Source organism: Xenopus laevis, chromosome 9_10L, assembly GCF_017654675.1.
Source record: "Xenopus laevis strain J_2021 chromosome 9_10L, Xenopus_laevis_v10.1, whole genome shotgun sequence".
In the NCBI taxonomy this organism is placed as follows: domain Eukaryota; kingdom Metazoa; phylum Chordata; class Amphibia; order Anura; family Pipidae; genus Xenopus; species Xenopus laevis.
The window spans coordinates 120175290-120195643 of NC_054387.1; the positions used below are offsets into that span (position 1 = coordinate 120175290).

Here is a 20354-nt window from a genome sequence, read left to right on the forward strand (position 1 = left end):
CATTTATGGAGCCCAATGATTGACCTGCCCAACAGATATCAGCAGGCCCGGAATTGTGGCGAGGCGGCAAAATTGTAGGGGTGGCGCCGCTTCTTTAGGACTCGATGCTCCCCAGTGCTTCTGTGCCTGAGAGTGTCGCCAGGCTCTAGGACCCTGAGGCCACGGGGGGAGGGCGGCGCAAGCGGAAGAGGCCGGCGCTGGGACCATGCAGCTTCATCAAATCCTGCCCTAGATATCAGGCTAAATATCTATTGGGCAGCTGTGAAAATCCAGTAAAATTAGGCACAGGTTGGCACATTGATGTGATCCTCATCCACTTTATGATCTAATTGATAGTCCTATCAGATTCATTTGGCCTATATGTTCTTGGAAAATAAGTAAATACATATGTGATTTGGTTTTCATAACATTGTTGGGTTCATATTCGCTCAAATTTGCTCCTGTCCCGTAACTCATAGCAACTAATCAAAGATTTGCTTTTCGCCATACTTGCTGATGGGTTTCTATGGGTTAGCACATTGGGTTATTTCATTACGCCAGCGCGCCTATGCCTTTAAGAACTGTCGAGGCGTGCCCTAAGAGTCCAGTGCTGGCGTGAGGGAAGAATCGCCGTGGTGTGGCGGGCGTCCCCGCAGCACCGGGTAAGACCTTACACACAGCTTTACAAACTGCCAAAATGGAAAAAAGCAGAATTAGCTGCAGGTATTCTGGGGTTAAATGACCATAGGTCTACTTTGTCTTGTTGCCTTCTTTTCCCACTCATCTCATTCCATACACTTCTTATCTCCTTCTAAAGAAGTCAAGTGAGAAAGGATAATCCTAATCAAAAGAACCAACTGTTCACCGGGGGGCATGGTTGGATATTCTTTAAGAACTGAAATAATCATCCTTGGATTGAGGCAGTCGTAGGAACAGCACGAAGATGCCCCTAAGCTTGCTCACAACCTGTACGTGGACATTCTGAAAAAATTCGATAACTATGCGCCTTATCCAGTACTAGGCCCTGCAGAATTTCAGATTACAACTGAAGCCTGTTTGTAGTAAGTATTGCAATTAACACGCTCTTGTTCAGTCTACTGTTTAATAAGTTAGCCATACATAGCTGCTGACTTGACTCTTCAAGAGTCAGTATATTATTGGGGACAAACCAATGGCCTGTTGGATCTATATCTGGCTGCTTATTGGGTAGATATCTATTTCTTCTTAAAACCGGCCTTCGGAATGGGGGCAGACCTTGACTTCAGTGGGGGTGGGGCTATGATGTATGGTGATGGGGCTAGTGACTTTACGGCTGGCTGCCAAGTGGAGACCTTATGTGTGATGCTCCAATTAAACACCTTGCCCTCTTCTTCATAGATATAACATATGCAATTATGGTAGATGTATCCTTTCAGCGTGCTTGCTGGTATATTTGGTTTTGATGGATCTACTGTATGTCCCCATTGAATTGGTGAAACTTGTCCGGCGTGAAAAAATAATTTCCCGGAAGATACGCGCTTGAGCTGTTTTCAGCCCGAGTATGGAGCAAAGATGGCTAAATTCATTTGAACATCAAAAATTCACATCAGGAAAATGTTTAATATGCTACAACAGATTGCATGCCCACACATGATGTTACTTTAATTAACTCAGCACTGGCTCCAAATCTAATTACATCTCTTATTTCTAATGAGCTGTATTCTTACTGTAGAAAAATTAATGCAGTCCTTGAATGGGGAAGAAACTTCCCATAACTCTTCCATTTTGTACCCTCTAGATCTCCAAAATATGCATGATAAACTTAATTACATCTGCAAGAAGAATTTCCAGCCCTGTCTACTAGTGTGACGTTAGCCATCTTGCTTTTTTTTTTTTAGCATAGTTTGATTACTGTGCAGTTGGCACGAGATATATGTTCAATGCCTCCAGCAATGGTCACATGAACAAAGAACAGGGAGCTGGTTGTACACCATACAGACAGGAGTCTCATTAGAGACATCAGTCTTCTCGTTGTTGTCATGTCACCTAGCATGATTGCTTTGAAATTTCTGGTTTCAGTATGAAACTTTGGAATGGTGGATATAGTGAAAATGGTAAAATAAAAATATAACATGTTATTTAATGCCTGATGGTGACAAGAAATGAATCAGGATTCTCGTTGGAGAAATGTCTTGCAACCATAGAGATGGAATCTGAAAGCATGACGGCAGGATTAAACTTATTCCAAGTCCTCCTATGTTGGGTCAGCCGCCCAACTAGGCTGCTGACCCAACATAGGAGGACTTGGAATAAGTTTAATCCTGCCGTCATGCTTTCAGATTCCATCTCTATGGTCGGTGGACAACTTCAAGCAACATCTCCCAGCATGCTATTATGGAGCATTGTGGGCAGTGTAGTCAGTGATATTTGAGAAGGTCCATGTCCTCTTTCATGGAAGTCCATGGAAGTAAAGAAATGTTATAGAAATGTTGTCCTCCCCCCAGAAGATGGATGCCTGGACACTTTGTGATCATCTGACTCAAAGCCATTTATGATATACATTGCTCTCCACAAAATGAGGCCCATCTTCCCTAACATGTGATGAAGCCAAATTTGTTCTTAAAGGGGTTGCTCTCCTTCAAATAAACTTTTAGTATGATATAGAGAGTGCTGGTCTGAGACAATTAGCAATTGGTCTTCATTTTTTGTTATTTGCGGTTTTTGAGATATGTAGCTTTTTATTCAGCAGCTCTCCACTTTGAAGAGGGTCCGAATTACCCTAGCAACCCTGCACGGATTTGAATAAGAGAACAGGTGAGGACCTGAATAGAAAGATGAGTCATAAAAAGTAGCAATAACAATAAATGTGTAGCTTTACAGAGCATTAGTTTTTAGGTGGGGTCAGTGACCCCCATTTGAAAGCTGAAAAAAATAAATAAATAATGAAGACCAATTGAAAAGTTGCTAAGAATTGGCCGTTCTATAACACACTAAAAGTTAATTTAAAGGTGAACCACCAATTAAGGAAGCCTGAAGATATAAGACTGAAGACATTTGGAAAGGTACCCTTGCCACCATCTTCTTGTTTGTATTATTGGCTATATTCATAATTTTAAACTAAAATGCCCCTTTTTGGGACGTAGCATGGCAAATCTATTAATTTAGAAGGCTGTGCAAGCGCAGGGGTCAGACAAGAAAGAAAGGTCCCTTATCATCACTGCTGACATCAGGAGGTCATAACTATGGTGCAATATGATCAGTTGCATGGGGTTGTTCTTCCCATTGCTTTCTCTTCCAGTCTGCAGGTCTGATGAACTGAAGAACTTCTTACTGTAGCTGACACTTGGTTACGCTATGTGCCACAGCAGGGGTAGACATAACCTAGGCATACGGCTCCTGTCCTGTGCAGACAAAATGTAAAGTTGCCCTGGTCGCCAACACTTTTCTTAAATATTTGTGAAGGCATGGCTCAGATGGTGGGATTTCTTCTGCATCTTAAAGTCAGGAGGCTGCCCTGAAATGACCAGGGTATGAACAGTATTTATGTTTTCATGAGGGCCCCTGTTTTCTACAGGAATGTACAGGCTATATGTCCACCTCTAAATCTAATGATGGACAGAAGAGTGAACCTTCCTAGCAGGATATCCTGATGAAGGGAGGTTGTACCCCCCGAAACATTGATATTGGTGGTGTAAACAAATAAAAAAAGGGGCACTTTCCCCACTGCAGAAAATTTGTGTGTGTGGAGATCCGTGAATAGAAAATTGATGTTGCTGAGGGACCAGACCGGGTCTGTGTAGAACCAGCACCACTACTGCAGTAAATTCCGGGTGTGCGGTATACCTACTACACTTTATTGGAAGTCCCCATGAGCACCGGATACTCCAGTCCAACACTGCTAATAGGGATCCATCACTAATGCCGGGTTGTGCACCCCTATCAACCTGACTGGCTACATCGCTCCCCTCCTAATGCACAAGCTTGAAAGAATTTGCTTAGGGATGTACATACTATTTCCAATCAATGTAGTAGCTGCATAGCTTATAGCTATAGTGTTGCTCTAATTCCCTTCGATAGTCTTGGGCCAACACATAACGTTCAATATAAATGGCAGCAGCCAAGCAGATGCACTTCAGAGCCTAATTTAGCAGGTTCTGCCCTGTAAACGTTGCTTTCCCATTACCGTGTGCCTGATTAACCTTTTTAATCTGTGTTTTTTTATAGACTTGTCATTCCAGCTTTCCCGTTAGCCGCAGAAGAATAGAACATTAACAAAAAAAAAAAATAGAATTTTCCAGATAATAATTATTTTTAAAATTAAAGTCTCTCATTTTGTCAGCCACGCATTCAGAGGTGGCATTTGATAACAAAAGACGCGTACGAATAATTTATTAACTGCGTGTTCTGAATGGTTTAGCGAGCTGGGGCAGGCCGAGCTGATTTGGAGACGTTATTTACTGTGATCTGCAGAAATGACTGTATAATTTTGTAAATTAAGTGCGAGCTTCGGCCGCAGAACCCTGTAATCAGGCAGATTGTCGGGATAAAGAAAGTTACAATTATTTGATACAGTTGGCTATTGATAAGACGATAACAAATTATGGAGCGAAGTGTAAAATTGGATTACCAGCAACTAAAGATATGGCAATATGAATTTGTAACCCACATTTTTATTTTAGATAGGGGAAATTGCTTTGCGACTCAAACATTAATTTAGAACAAAATACATTAGGTGATATCTGGATACATACCTGTCCAAAATCTAATTTCCAAACCCAGGTCCATATTTATATATAGACACCCAAGGACCTGTGCCTAGTGTGGCAGCTTTAAAAGGGTGGTCCTCGGGTGTCTATATAACAAATTAAAAATGTTTTTTTATAAAAATAGGCTGCCCAAACCTAGGGGTTTTATATGAAGTTGCTCCTCCCTTTGCTGCTATAACAGTCTCTACTCTTCTAGGAAGGGTTTCCATTAGATGTTGAAACATTTGCTTTCATTAGAGCATTAGTGAGGTTGGACAGTGATGTTGTGGGATCAGGTCTGGCTGAAAGTGGGAGTTTCGATCATCGCATGGGATTTCAGTTGGGTTGAGGTCAGCCAAGTTCTTCCACTCCCATCTCCACAAATCCATTCAGTATGGACCACACCTTGTGCATCAGGGCATTATTGTGCTGAAACAGGAAAGAGCCTTCCCCAACAGTCGCCCCAAAGTATTATAGAATTGTCAGCCCCAGTCCAAAGAGTTAACGGATACTGCCCTGGTTAGACCTACAAGGAGATAAACTCTGGAAGGTTTGTCTAACCCTAATGGAATCCCAGTGCAAACTTGCAAGGTCTGGGACCCTCCGGAAATGAACTACAAATCCTCAAATCCATAGGTATCCTTAGACATTCCAGATATTTGATAATGACCCCTCCCAGAATTCCCCTAGGAGTGGTGGGATATTTATTATTGTACTAGATGGATTACAAAGATTATCAAAGACACTTCCCAGACTAGCCTTCTACGAAAGGCCTATGGAACATGGGTGATTTGTGGTTGTTGAGCCTGTTGAACTAAAAATATCCCATGTCACTTCCTAGGGGGTTTAGTGAAAACCGCGCATCATGTCACCCCCGTTCACTTTACAGCATAACGGAGGTAAAAAAAAAACGGGTGATTGGGAGCATTTTAAAACTGAATTTTGGTGCCTAAATAAAACACCCCAAAATGACCTAAGACTGCATCAAACTAGGACTGTCACATTACACATCTGTGTTGACATGCAGCAGGTTTGCTATAATTCTGGGCACCCACAGGCAGTCAGAGATTAACAACTCCCTTGAAGGAAGCCTTGGTGTTGTATTGGGTCTACAAGAATTCTGCTAAATCCTTTGGCAAGCAATTGGGCATAGGGTTAGTCTGGACCGAAAGCATTAGCAGGCAGTGAAAGAGGAGCAGGGTGGCTATAGAAATGTGGATGGGCATTGGGACAATCATGGGTGGGGATTGGGCAGATCAAGGGTGGGGATTAGACAGATCAGAGGGTAGGTTTGGGCAGATCATGGGTGAGGATTGGTCAGATCAAGGGTGAGGATTAGACAGATCAAAGGTGGGGTTTAGACAGATCTAGGGTGGTGATTAGACAAATGAGGGTGTGGGGATTAGACAGATCAAGGGTGAGGATTGGGCAGATCAGGGATGAGGACTGGGCAGATCAGGGGTAAGGATTGGGCAGATCAGGGGTGGGAATTGTCAGATCTGGGGTGGGGATTAGACAGATCAGAGGTGAGGATTGGGCAGATCAAGGGTGAGGATTGGGCAGATCAAGGGTGAGTATTAGACAGATCAAAGATGGGGATTAGACAGATCTAGGGTAGACAGATGAGGGTGTGGGGATTAGACAGATCGAGGGTGAGGATTGGGCAGATCGGTGTAATGATTGGGCAGATCAGGGGTGGGGATTGGGCAGATCTGGGGTTGGAATTAGACAGATCAGAGGTGAGGATTGGACAGATCAGGGGTGAGTATTGGGCAGATCAAGGGTGAGGATTAGACAGATCAAAGGTGGGGATTAGACAGGTCTAGGGTGGGGATTAGACAGATGAGGGTGTGGGGATTAGACAGATCAGTGGTGAGGATTGGGCAGATCAGGAGTAAGGATTGGGCAGATCAGGAGTAAGGATTGGGCAGATCAGGGGTGGAGATTGGGCAGATATTGGGTGGGGATTAGACAGATCAGAGGTGAGGATTGGGCAGATCAGGAGTAAGGATTGGGCAGATCAGGAGTAAGGATTGGACAGATCAGGGCGAGGATTGGGCAGATCAGGGGTGGGGATTGGGCAGATATTGGGTGGGGATTAGACAGATCAGAGGTGAGGATTGGGCAGATCAGGGGTGGGGATTAGACAGATCAGAAGTGGGGATTAGACAGATCTGGGGTGAGGATTGGGCAGATCAAGGGTGAGGATTGGGCAGATCAGCAAAAAGATGGGAGAGGTGACTGGGACATAACTGGGTGCATGACTAGGTGAGTCAGGGGACATAATTGGATGGACCAGGGGGCAAGAATCAGTGAAACTGGTAAATTTGACATACTGGCCCTGGTCATTTATATGTTTACATGCAAGCAAGCAGAGATGCAATGCTCCACGCAAACAGTTAACAGTGTCATCATATTTTATTGTTTGAAACTCATTGCAAGGCAAATCCTTCTGATAAATAGGCTAAATGTTCCCTTTTATATTGTGGAGCACCTTTTCCCTCTATGGGATCTCCATTTCTCCCTTTAATCCACAGAAGCGCTTGCCAAAATCAGGATTTTTGGATTCAGTGCATAATCCATTTAAAACGAGTCACCCGGGAGCTGTTTGCCTTTTTTTCTTCTATCTCCTTTAAGAACCGCAAGGAACATCTGAAATAAAAATTCTGTAAATATATTAAAACCTCGCTAGGGGTGTGCTCTGCATTTCAAGCGGCGCATCTGTTTCGTATCCTGCCGTGTGTCCAGTTTGGGTTTTCATCCAACAGTCGCACCTTATTAGAACACACACATAAATACACAGAGGAACAGCCAAGATAAATGAATCGACCACTCAGACCTTGCCCTATTTTTCCCATTTTTCCATATTTTTGCTGCACTTGTTAAACCTGTGCTTCATTACTGAGTTAAATTGGTTTTCTGCAATTAATCTGTCCCCTGTGGTGACACTTTGCCAAGATGTGGGGGTTAGAAGGTCTTTAGTGTCTCTTGTGCAGAACTTTTATCTGTCTTTGTTTTTCTGGCTTTATGATACATTATTCCATATGATCAGGGATGGACTGCATTTCAGGAGAATTATTGGATCCCCCAGTGGGCCCAAGTCTGGTACAATTCCCATCAGCCCTTCCTTATTTCCCCCATAGCCATAAATTACACCTATAACATTTGGTTCTGTCCCCCTCTTATTGTTGTGAGAGTGAACCCTGGAGGTCATGTTCCCTTGTGGGTCCTTGGAGGCCCAGTCCAAACCCTGAGTATGCTTATTAGCAGAGTCTTATGCGCCAGCAAATATTTTTAAAACTCCTATGGCGCATAGTTAGGTAAGGGCCACATAGGGGCCGGAATCAGATTGTTGAAATCCGCTGACTAATTTTAGCCCTACTGTAGGCAGTAGCCTCCTCCTATTTCCGTATTGAATTGGCTCTTCATGATCAGACATACTGCAGATTTTAGCTCAAAATGCAAAGACAATTCAAAGACAATTCAGTGCCGAGACAATTCAATACAGAAAAGAGAGAAAGCTACTGTTCACTGTAGAGCTGTAGCTGATTTCAGACCCCTTGTGGCCCTAGCCTTAATATTACATGGTTGACAGGTAGGGTTGCCACCTTTTGCTAACTTTTTTACTGGCTGGTGGGCGGGTACAAAAAGGGGAGGGTGTGACGTCAAAGGGGGTGGGGTTGTACGGTAAAGGGGCGGGGCCACGCCACGGCACGGCCAGGACAAAAACAGAGGAAAAAGTTTACAGGGGATTGGGGGCGGGCCGAGTGGTCTTTTTAAGGGTATTACAAATTTTACAGGTAGCTACATTGCCGGTAAATTTGTAATACCGGGCCTGGCCTTGGCAGGTGTTTTACTGGCTAGGCCAGTAAAATACCGGCCGGGTGGCAACCCTAGTGACAGGTAGGCAGGGGTATTTCAACTGTTTCTTTGCCTTAGGGCAGTGGCATATTAGAAGATTTGTTGCCACAATTTTTTATGCCTGGCTGCGGGCAACCAATCTCTCCTCCATTGGGAATAACTGAAATCACAGACAGTATGCCCAATTTATTGCAAAATCTCCCGAAGTTGCCTCGAAGGAAACTATTTATAGATATGTTGGGAATACAGCCTGCGATTTCAATTATTGGCAATGGAGAGGCATTTTCGGGAGATTTGACGCCCCAATCTACCCTTGTGCCACTACCCAAAAGGTGGCCATAGACGTAACAATTAGCATCTTTCCTGGAACACTGTTCATTTCAATACACACACATGTAGAGTAGAGCTGAATCGTCAGATTTACAGGTAGAAACAATAGAATTCTAACTTTATCTGATGATTCAACACTTAGGCAGAGACAGGCGAGAAGATTCGGGGAGATTAGTCACCCGGTGACAAATTGCCTCTTCTTCGGGCGACTAATCCCCCCGAACTGCCTCCCTGTCGGCTAGAATCTAAATCGCCAGCAGGAGCGCTTCATTTTCTGAAGTCGCCCGAAGTTTCCTTGAGAGACAACTTGTTTGGGTGTTATCAAAGGCGCCCAATCAAAATTTTCCACCTGGGCCAATCAACGAGTCGACCATATATCCAAGTCTTCCGCCGATATCGGCCGTCTCCCACCATACACGCACCGAATATCGTATGATAATTTGTTTTCGTTTAATAGCCTTTATTTACTTATGTGCCTATTATCAGGTGTGACAAATGTGGCCTCCTGATTTGCAGACATAATTATGATGGGTTTGATGATAATCTGTTCTAAGGGGACATACAGACTTTTTCTTTTTAAATCCCCCTAATCATGTAGTTACTGATAAAAATGGAGCCGGGTAACAACAAGTATTGACAAAACTGTAATTTTTGTAGCTTCTTCTAACAATTGCCAGTCTTGCCAGTCTGACGTAAAAGTAAGTACAGGTATGGGACCTGTAACACAGAATGTTCGGGACCTGCGTTTTCCAGACAGGGGATCTTTCCTTAATTTGGTAAACCCAATAGGCTGGTTTTGCTTCCAATAAGGATTCATTATATCTTAGTTGGGATCAAGTACAAGGTACTGTTTTATTATTAAAGAGAAAAAGGAAATCATTTTTAAAAAGTTTGCATTATTTGGAGAAAATAGAGTCTATGGGGCCAGCGATGGCTTTGCTCACATCGCAACACTTTGCCAGGCATAAATTCTTCTAGACAACGTTAATTCACGAAGATCCGAAGCTGCGCACAGGGTACCGAACGCTGGCGAAATTACACTCAGCAGCTCGAAGTTCTGCTAGCGTTGGCTAGTTAGCTTACGGCGTGCAGTTAAAGTACAATGGCCGTATATGTTGCAGCAAATACATTACACTACACAAGGCCAGGGAACCTTAATAAAATTATATAAAGTTGTTATATTGCCCTACACATGTGTCCACTGTATAGTTTAGGTGCCATATGTTAGCAAATGTAGGGGGGAAGGAGGGTACCCCAAAAGTAAAATTACGATCTTTTTCAGTCTATCACCCTTTAAATAGGAAAAAACGCCAGCGTTTTTTGGGACTTAGATAAATTTTCAACTTTTTTTTGAGGAACTCTTATCTACTCTATTGGATTTCGCCTGGTCTGAGGTGGCGAAGGCAAGTCTGGCGATAGAGGTGACGGTCAGTTAAATCAAAAACGTAGTGAATTTGCGTAGTAACGGTCTTCCGCCAGACCGAAATTTTGCCTGGCGTTAGAGTGCGAAGTCTATCTCCTTGCGAAATTACGCCAGCTACCGTTAGTAAATCGGCAAAGTGCTGAAATGACATCACGCTGGCAAATTTTTGCCAGCGTTAGCCACTTCGCCCTTTAGTAAATTTGGGAGACGGCCTTCCAGTAATTCAGAGCTTTCTGGATAATGGGTTTCTGGATAACGGATCCTATACCTGTACCTGTAATCGCGGGTCAGATGATAAGCGCCTCGCTGCCATTGCCACTCTCACTGGCACTTTATGGAGCAATAATTGGTGAACTCACCAGGGCACTGATAGGGTCTAGCTAGTTGTATGTATATATGTAAAACTTTATAAAGTGATGTAAAGTAACGCAGCATTGTACAATCTTACAATATATAAATGTACACACAGGGAGGACAAGTAACATAATAATATATATATATACACACACAGATCATAATTGCAATAAGAGAGACAGATGGAAGGTCCTTGCCCTGTAGAGCTTACAGTCGAAGGGATAGTTTTGCCAGCGTCAGTTTCGCACCCCTCCCACCACTTTGTCAGACGCAAATGCGCTACAACAACGCCAATGAACTAATATGAGAAGTTTCGTCCTGGGAACCGAACACTGGCGACTTTTTGCTACCGTTACTTCGACAGTGCGGGCATTTCATGATCATTCAATCGGGAAGATGCGCTAGCATTCATTTGTGCCTAGCGAAAATCCGCTAGTCAATTTGCATAGGGCGGGGAATTTATAGTTAGTTATATAGTTATAATTTAAAGTTGCATGGGGGTCTTTATTATAAATGTTGGTGCAAATGCTTGAAGTTACCACTTTTTACTAAAAATATCCAGGGAACCTTAATAAAGACAAGGGAGTCAATATAATGCCCTACACATGAGCTGCTAGCTTTATCCACTTCATTCTTTCATGAATCTGCTCCTAAGTCGAGTTATCATTGAAGTCAATAGAGGGACAATTACTCGAGTTTTACAACCCACCCAGTGAGCCGGAAATAACACTGGTGGCAAATGCTGGGAATGTTCCATTGCCCTTAGAATGCATTCTTTAAAAATAAAGTTTGCTGTTTGCAATAATTCAAGAAAGCCCAGAACTGCCTCAGAACCTCTTTGTAAGCTGACCTCTTGGACTGGGTTGAACTGGTTCTGGTAATGATACTGGATTTTTCTCAACTTTTCTGGATGGTGAATGTGGCTGTGTCTATGTGGGTCATTAGGGCCTGTTTTACTTAATTAGCTGCACAGATAAAATGCAGCCCCCACCCCAGGGTGCTCTAGTGATAGCAGGGGGATTAGTCATTTACACAGATAAATCTCCAAATAGACAATGACCTTCTTATCTCCCATTGACAACATCAAAGAGTGAGGCTGTAACCCTTGGCATGCCAGAGAGTCTATAAAGCAACACCTCCCTTTTGGCATCCCTAGCTAAGCGGCATTGCTGGGGTTAACATTATTTCCTCTGCTCATTTTTCTCTGGATTATTTTGACAAGGAGACCCCCATAGAGGCTCAGTCCAATGAGTGTGCAGTTTTGGTGTAACCCCTCCCAGCCATTTGGAGCTGTACAGCTTGATGGAAGGGGTGTATGTGTGTGTGTGTGAGACTGGGACAGATTCCAAAATCTGAAAGTAGAAGGGCATTCCGTGAGAGCTTAGCCCCATCCTACTCCTGCCTTCTATAAAGGAGCAGAGGCTGAGAAGAGTCCTGCTTGGGACTTGGAACGCGCTAAGCGCTTTTACGCTCCAGAAGCGCCAGGGAACAGCTGTTTGGAGCTTCCAGGAGCGTCGTCTGCGGCACCATGTAAGTGACTGGAGGACTTTATTACTTATTATTTCAGCTCTATTACTTCATTTATAGTATTTTAATCTTCTTTCCCCTCTGCCCAAATTGTTTGTAGCAGTCACGGGTTACTAATGAATGGTGCAGTATTCCATTGTAGCTCCTATACAATTCTGTGTGTTAATGGAAGATGAGAATCAGCAGCATCCCATAAGGGCAGGGGCACATGAAGCTACTGGGGGAAATCGATTCTTCTTAGGGCGACTTATCTCCTTGAACTGCCTCCTCGCCGGCTAGAGTCGACGGTGGGACGGCACTTGGAGCGCGTCGTTTCCTTGTGTTTCCTTGTGAAGCAACTTCGGGCGACTTTGGAAAACTAAGCGCCATCCTGCCGGCAATTTACATTCTAGCCGGCGGGAAGGCAGGGGAGATTAGTCGTCCCGAAGAAGAGGAGATATGTTGCCGGGCGACTAATCCCTCCGAATCTGAGCGTGTGTCTCTGCCCTAGCAGTAGTTGCTGTAAATGAAAAGGCCAGTATTATCCCTATGTTGTAATATTTCTGGGTGTTTCTTTGAATGTTTAATCTGTTTAAATTGGGGAAAGTGCAGTGGAGTAGTTGCCTTTGCCTTGCTAAGGTTTCTTGTTTGTAATGCACCAACTTATTGGGCAAACTATTAGTGATGGGCGAATGTGTCCCGTTTTGCTTCGCTGAAAAATTCTCTAAGCAGTGAAAAAATTTGCAAAAAATTCACAAAAAGAAGTCAATGGGTGTCAAAATCATTTTGATGCGAGCGACAATTTTTATACACGTGACTATTTTGTCCAAATGCATTAATGTCAATGGGCGTCTGAATCATCTTGACGCGGCAGAATTTTTCACGAAACACGGAAATTTGCCGCGAATTCATGCCTGGCGAATTTATTCACCCATCACTGCAGCCTTTTGATCTTTGTATTGATCCCAATGGGAAGGGTCTCTGGATGAAAAATCAGGGAGACGTCTAATAAATGTATGTTTCTCTATTGCTCTGGTGGCATTAAATTTAACTGGATTTTCTAGATTTTTTTCTCAAGATCTGGCAGCCTTGGGGTAGTCGACATTTTGATTTGGGATCACTGTGGTCTGAACACTTTGATAGTTAGACTCTGACTCAGAACTGCTGCTTTGTTAAGAGAAGGGTATATACAACCTGTGGCCAGTGGAATGATGGTAGTTGCAGTTCAGCAACATCTTATTGCTAAATACAGGCAGAATACCACTACATGCTGAAGTTTGTTTGTTCTTGTTTCTTCATTGTGACTATACCACAACAAAGCAGAAAAATGCCTGTCCCATTGTCCTTTTATTGCACCTCTCCCGGTGTGACTTTTCTGCAGCTTTAGGGCTAGTCCACACGGGGAGATAGCCCTGCGTTTGCGGTCGCGGCGACAAAGCGCCGCGCCAGCCGCCGCGACCGGCGCAGGCGACAGTTTTGTATGGGCGCCTATGTAAAAACGCCTGTGCTAACCACACGAGGCGATGCGCTTTTCAACAGTCGCCTGAAAAAGCCTGGCGAGGCATTTTCAGGCGACTGTTGAAAAGCGCATCGCCTCGTGTGGTTAGCACAGGCGTTTTTACATAGGCGCCCATACAAAACTGTCGCCTGCGCCGGTCGCGGCGACTGGCGCGGCGCTTTGTCGCCGCGACCGCAAACGCAAGGCTATCTCCCCGTGTGGAATAGCCCTTAAGGCAGAGACACATGCTCAGATTCAGGGAGATTTAATTGCCCGGCAATAAATCGACTTTCTGGGCGACTAATCTCGCCAAACTGCCTCCCGCCAGCTATAATCTAAATCGTTGGCAGTATGGCACTCGGAGCACATAGTTTTCCGAAGTCGCCCAAAGTTTCCTCGTGAGGCAACTTCGGGCGACTTCATAAAACGAAGCGCACCGATTGCCTTCCCGCCAACAATTTACATTCTAGCTGGCGGGAGGCAGTTCGGAGGCAGATTAGTCGCCCCGAAGAAGAGGAGATTTGGCGCTGGGCGACCAATGTCCCCGAATCTAAGCGTGTGTCTCTGCCCTTATAGTTCAAACGACCATGTTGCTTGACTTGTCTCAAGCATTCTCATAGTGCAACATATATGGGACAGTCCAAAAATCTTTTAAAAAAGGGGTCGTGATTTTAGGGCAGATCAGTATTGATCATAGGTGTAGCCAAAAGCCCCATTATTTAAAGGAAAACAATGAAAGAATGAATGTAAGCAATATGGCAACTCCCACTTCATTTTAATGCATATATACAGGAAGGTTCTCTGCACATGTCCAACCCCTGCCTCCTGTCAATGAACTGAAGGCAACTGCCACCTTTGTCACTCACTTATGACCAGTCAAGTTATCAGCAGGCAGCACCAGGGCCACCATCAGAATTTGAGGGGGTCCCGTTCAACAAAATTTTCTGGGCCCCCGTACAAGTAAACATTGATGGAGAAGGACTTGTACAAGTAAAAAAAAACAAACCTTGGTGGCCAAACCCCAAGTTAAAAAAAATTTGTTTCCAGGGCCCCCAAGTTAAAAAACAAAACATCAGCAGCATGTTGCCCCCCCAAGTTAAAAAAACATCAGCGGCCCGGGGCACCCAAAATTTAAAAAAAAAAAATCAGCGCCAAGGGACCCCCAAGTTAAAAAAAATCAGCCTCCAGGTCCCCATCAGGTTAAAAAAAACATCAGCGGCTTGGGCCCCTCCTCAAGTTAAAAAAATCACTAGCGGTCAGGGCCCCCCAATTTAAAGAAAAAAATTAGGGCCCAAAGGTTTAAAAAGATGTCCAGCATGGCTCGGCTCCTTCTTCGGTGCAACTCGGCTCGGTAGTCAAGGGGGACTTGGCTAATCCAGGAAACATTGCATGGCTAGCCCCCCTTAACATATAGAAGTCATCAAGCCTGGGACAATTGTCCCCCCCCCCAGTGCCCCCTGATGGTGGCCCTGGACAGCTCACAGGTGTTTCTCCACAACTGGTGCCGCTAATCTAAAAGCTGTTTTTTTTAACTTGAAAGTTATGGCATTTTCTGGCTTTGCGTTTGCTTTTGTGCTTTCTTCTTACAATGCTTCAAGGCTGCAGCCCATCCTTGTGTAGCCAATTGACTGACCTTCTGCTTGGGATGAAAACACCATTGTCTGCATTGTTCCTTCTGAAGTTCTAAACAGAACTCTTCCCCCCTTCTGGTTTGTTCTTAGGCTTCATTTATCAGCACTCACTCATACCACCTCCTCGCTGACCTGGCTGACCTCACTAAAGGGACCTTAAAGGAGCATTTTATTGACCAGAAAATTGTACATGTTTTCCAAGGGTTTTTATGGCTATGGAGTAAAACAAGAGCCCTGCCGTGGGTGAGAGATGCTTAGTTCAAAAGATACTTCTTGTTAAAGTGTTAAAGCCAAGTTCCAACATTTTTGTTTTAGGGCCAGGATTCTGATTATATTTGCTTTGTAGCACGGAAGTCTTAAAGTGTTTGTTTTTTTTTTTGTTGTGTCCCTTTTTATTTGCAACATAAACGATGGCTTTGCATGAGTAGATCTGCTTATTTTGCCACATCCATTTGGTCATTTGGCAGCAAATAGGACTGGGCAGCAAAAGAGAGAATAGTGAGCCTTATATACAATCCTTCAATATCAACTACAGGGCATTGTATGGAATTTACAGTATGTTCCACAGTCCCTGACTGCCCTCCATGTATTACATAAGATGGCCATATATCGATCTTGACCAATTACGTAGATCAGGGTTGTCCAACTGCTTAGGTCGAATGTGGTCCTTCAGAAGATTATTATCTTGATGCTTTACATCAGGGTCCCGAATCTATGTTATCTGTGCCACATCCAAATGTAAAAGTTATGGAGCAACACAAGCACAAAAATAGTTCATGGGAGGTACCAAATAAGGGCTGTTGGCTATTTTTGTAGCCCCTGTGTGGTCTGACCACCTACAGGAGACTCTGTTTGGCAGTACATCTGGGTTTTATGCAACCAAAACTTGCCTCCATTCAAAAATAAGCTCCTGCTTTGAGGCCACTGGGAGCAACATCCAAGGGGTTGTGAATAGGGATGTCGCGGACTGTTCGCCCGCGAACTAATTCGCGCGAACATCGACTATTCGCGTTCGGCGAATGTTCGCGAACGTCGCGCGACGTTCGCCAATTTGGGTTCGCCTTAGCTGGCGCTTATTTTTGCCCTCTCACCCCAGACCAGCAGATACATGGCAGCCAATCAGGAAGCTCTCCCTCCTGGACCACCCCCACACCCCCTGGACCACTCCCCTTCCATATATAAACTGAAGCCCTGCAGCGTTTTTTCATTCTGCCTGTGTGTGCTTGGAAGAGCTAGTGTAGGGAGAGAGCTGTTAGTGATTTGAGGGACAGTTGATAGTAACTTTGCTGGCTAGTAATCTACTTGATACTGCTCTGTATTGTAGGGACAGAACTCTGCAGGGATTTGAGGGACATTTTAGGTTAGGTAGCTTTGCTGGCTAGTAATCTACCTTCTACTGCAGTGCTCTGTATGTAGCTGCTGTGGGCAGCTGTCCTGCTGCTGATCTCTCATCTGCATCTGTTCTTCAAACAACTGCCACCTAGCTGTCTAAATATCAATAATAATACCGTCTCCAGAAACACCACCCGAGTGACGTTTTTCAAGCAGCAATAATATATTCCGTATCCAACGGCTGTAGTGTATACGTTGACCTTGCAGGCATTATTTGCCCAGTCTTTAACCAAGTGCCACCTAGCTGTGTGAGCTTTTTCACATTCCGTGTCCAGAAACATCACCTGAGTGACGTAGTGTGATTTCTGCCCTTTACAGCACAAAACGCAGCGCTGTGTCAACAATGGATTTTTCAGATACATTTTTGCCCTTGATCCCCCTCTGGCATGCCACTGTCCAGGTCGTTGCACCCTTTAAACAACTTTAAAATCATTTTTCTGGCCAGAAATGTCTTTTCTAGCTTTTAAAATTCGCCTTCCCATTGAAGTCTATGGGGTTCGCGACGTTCGCGAACTATTCGCATGTTTTGTCGCAAGTTCGCGAATATGTTCGCGAACATTTTTTCCGCCGTTCGCTACATCCCTAGTTGTGAACAACATGTTGCTCATGAGCCACCGGTTGGGGATCACTCATTTAGATTTTGATAAACCTCATTCTATAACATCATTGTTTTAAAATAATTTGGTTCCCAAATGTGACATAATGAATAAATGTTCCATGGCATGAGAAACGTGGGTACCACTGCTTTAGATGATTGGCCTATGTGTAGGGTTGCCAATTTTCTGGAAAAAAATACCAGCCTTCCTATATATTTAACTTTTTTCCCTATTAATAACATTGGGATCAGCCATCATTTTTACCGGCCAGGCTGGTAAAATACTGGCCAGGTGGCAACCCTACCTATGCATGGGACTAAAATGATGGCCTTAGTGAGTGAAACCTGGAACCCTGATCCCCTGGATTTCACAGCCCCTGTGTCCACTATAATATTCTTTGCTTCACCTTCAGTTTTACATTTCCAGTACCCCCTGTAATACACCACACAGTCCATGGTGGTCATCGTTGTGCATCTCATGTAGGTTCAAGCTACAATTATGCATAAATTATTGTTATAATGCCTGATGTCATTAAAAAAGGAAGAATAAGGCACGGATGCTGAAGAAATTGGTTAATGCCATAATTGTAACATCCCCTCTCTATTGTTTATTTTCAGTGAAAGTGGAGAAGATTGTGTTGGAAGCCACAGAAGCAATGGATATCTTTATTATCGAGGACGACTATAATGAGACCACAAACCTGTCTTTATTGGATTACCCTTATAACTTTACTGAGGTTGACGAGGTTCTCATTGGCAATGAAAATTCCAAACTGTTCATCCTTTACCTGGTTGTCTGTGCTCTGGGACTGATCGGAAACTCTCTGATCATCTATGTGGTCCTGCGGTACAGACAGATGAGGACAACGTCCAACATCTACGTGTTCAATTTGGCTTTAGGGGACCTGTTCTACATGCTCTGCTTGCTCTTGTTTGCGCTGGAAATTGCTTACACTGGCTGGCCGTTGGGGGTACATATGTGCAAGGTATTCTGGGCAGTGTCCACCACGGTTGCTTTCTCCAGCATATATTTCTTGACCACCATGTCTGTCTGCATCTGTATCCAAGTGCATTTTCCTATCTTCTACAGCAAGAGGTTGGGACCTAAGGCAGCCGTAGGGATCAGTATCTGCGTTTGGCTGATCTGTTTACTGCTTGGAATTCCTATATATATCTTTTCTGGTTTAAATATCACTGAAAGCTGCAAAATTAATTGGCCTGACTCCTTTTCATCGATTACCTTTACGGCATACCAGTTAGTCCTGGCCTTTGGGGTACCACTAATAATAATTTGCATCTGCCTGATCCTAACGGTTTTTACTACGAGGTGCTCTGCCCACAAAGGTGTAGACAAGACCAATATCATTTTTCTTGCTCTTCTCACTCTTGTATTCGTCATCATCTGGCTCCCGATATACGTTCTGGAGATGATGGCTGTGACAACCAATCTGATGGTATTCAGCGAGGAGGTCTACTACATCATTAGTCTCCTACCTTATCTGAAGTGCTGCATCTACCCAATCATGTATGGAACTTTATCCACAAGCTTCAGAGAGATCTTTAGGAGCATGTTCTGCTGCAAATAATTCAAAGTCATTAAAAAAAAAAATTCAGACCAAGAAGTCTGTGGATAAACAAGACCACTTTTTATTATCTTTGAATGAAGATTGAGATCTGGAGAGTCCTTCTAAAATCACATTGAAGACAATTAGAATGAACTGTTCATGGTCCCAACAATGTGATCTGAACATCACAGTGAAGCTTGCCATAGAATATTAAATATATTTGTAGTTCTCAGACATGTAGATATAATATATTTTAACCCACATATTCAAGGAAAACTATAATCCAAGTATTTTTAACCCCTACTTGAGTGCCACAGTGGGAAATTAGGATCAGATTCTGATGGACTTTAGCTAAGGAGAATTCCCAGCAAATCTTTCTTATTCTCACAATAAACCTAAAACATTTTGCACTATCTAGGTATACATTTTGTGACATTAGGTATTGACCTAGGAGGCCCAGTCTGGCACTGCATTTAGCTCCCTAGGACAATGGATCCTCCAAGATCCCCCAGGGAAACTTGGAGCAGGAGCAGTGGGGCTCAACCTGAAACCAGTTAGATACTCTCCTGTGGCCAGCTATTATGTTTGCAGTAATCTAAAGGACAGTTGTATCAATCAACCTGATGTAGATGCAATTAAGTCCATCTTTAACTTCCTTTAGTTGATCTTTAGCTGTTTGTAAAGTCAATTGTATTGCAGTTGACTTTTCTTAAAGATACAGTACTTGGCATAAGTGGCCCATAGAACTTGAAAATAATGATATAAGTACAATGGATGATTAGCACCATGCCACACCTCCTAAATTTTAGGCCACACCTCAGATGTTCCTTCAAAACTTTCTGCTAAAGCCTCCCCCCAAGATCAAACAATATTGGGGCTGTCACACCTATATAGTGATATCTGTATACTTTGTGACATCCCATCTTGATAGAGCCAAATCATGTTCCCAGCCTGCTCTGAAACAACATGGGAGGTTTTATACATTACTCTGTATGGTGCTGGTCCCTGCAGCATTGTCTTTTACTGAGGACCTATTTTATGCTGTGGACTTCAACCTGACTTGGACTGTCTTCCTTCCACTGTCTTCTACTGAAGTAGGGAATAGGATTGTAACTATGGTTCCTCACCTGGAGCTCAGTTAATATATGCCGCTGTGTCAGTCTGGGCAATGACAGCTAAGGCACAGCCATGGGCCCATCCAGGATGGAGCTGAAACAAGCCTGAAGGACATTTGTCATCGATGAAATAACTGTGCAGGGTTATTGTCCTAACATAATGTCAGTATTCACTCTTTTTACACATTTGCATATGCTCTTGTTATTATCAACTATTATGTCTTATATTGTAATACATTTATTTTTTTACATGACACAAAAATGATCCAGCTTCGTTCTTCAGCAGATGTTATTATTTGGTACATCTTGGTAAGAGATAAAAGTCTCACAAGATGCAGATAGCACTTTTATAGTGTGTAATGAATTGAAATATTTTTTTGT

At 43.6% G+C, this 20354-nt stretch overlaps 1 protein-coding gene across 1 annotated transcript; it reads left to right on the forward strand.

The window, feature by feature from the left end:
• The first annotated feature begins 11872 nt into the window (after positions 1–11872).
• Positions 11873–20235, forward strand: LOC108701662 (somatostatin receptor type 2). Its single transcript, XM_018236592.2, has 2 exons — positions 11873–12201; positions 17912–20235. Exon 2 carries the CDS (start codon positions 17950–17952, stop codon positions 18877–18879), a length of 930 nt encoding a protein of 309 aa, XP_018092081.1. The 5' UTR covers positions 11873–12201; positions 17912–17949; the 3' UTR covers positions 18880–20235.
• The last annotated feature ends 119 nt before the right edge of the window (positions 20236–20354 follow it).

Coding starts and splice junctions, on each gene's coding strand:
- LOC108701662 (XM_018236592.2), top strand. CDS start 17,950: ATGGATATCTTTATTATCGAGGACGACTATAATGAGACCACAAACCTG.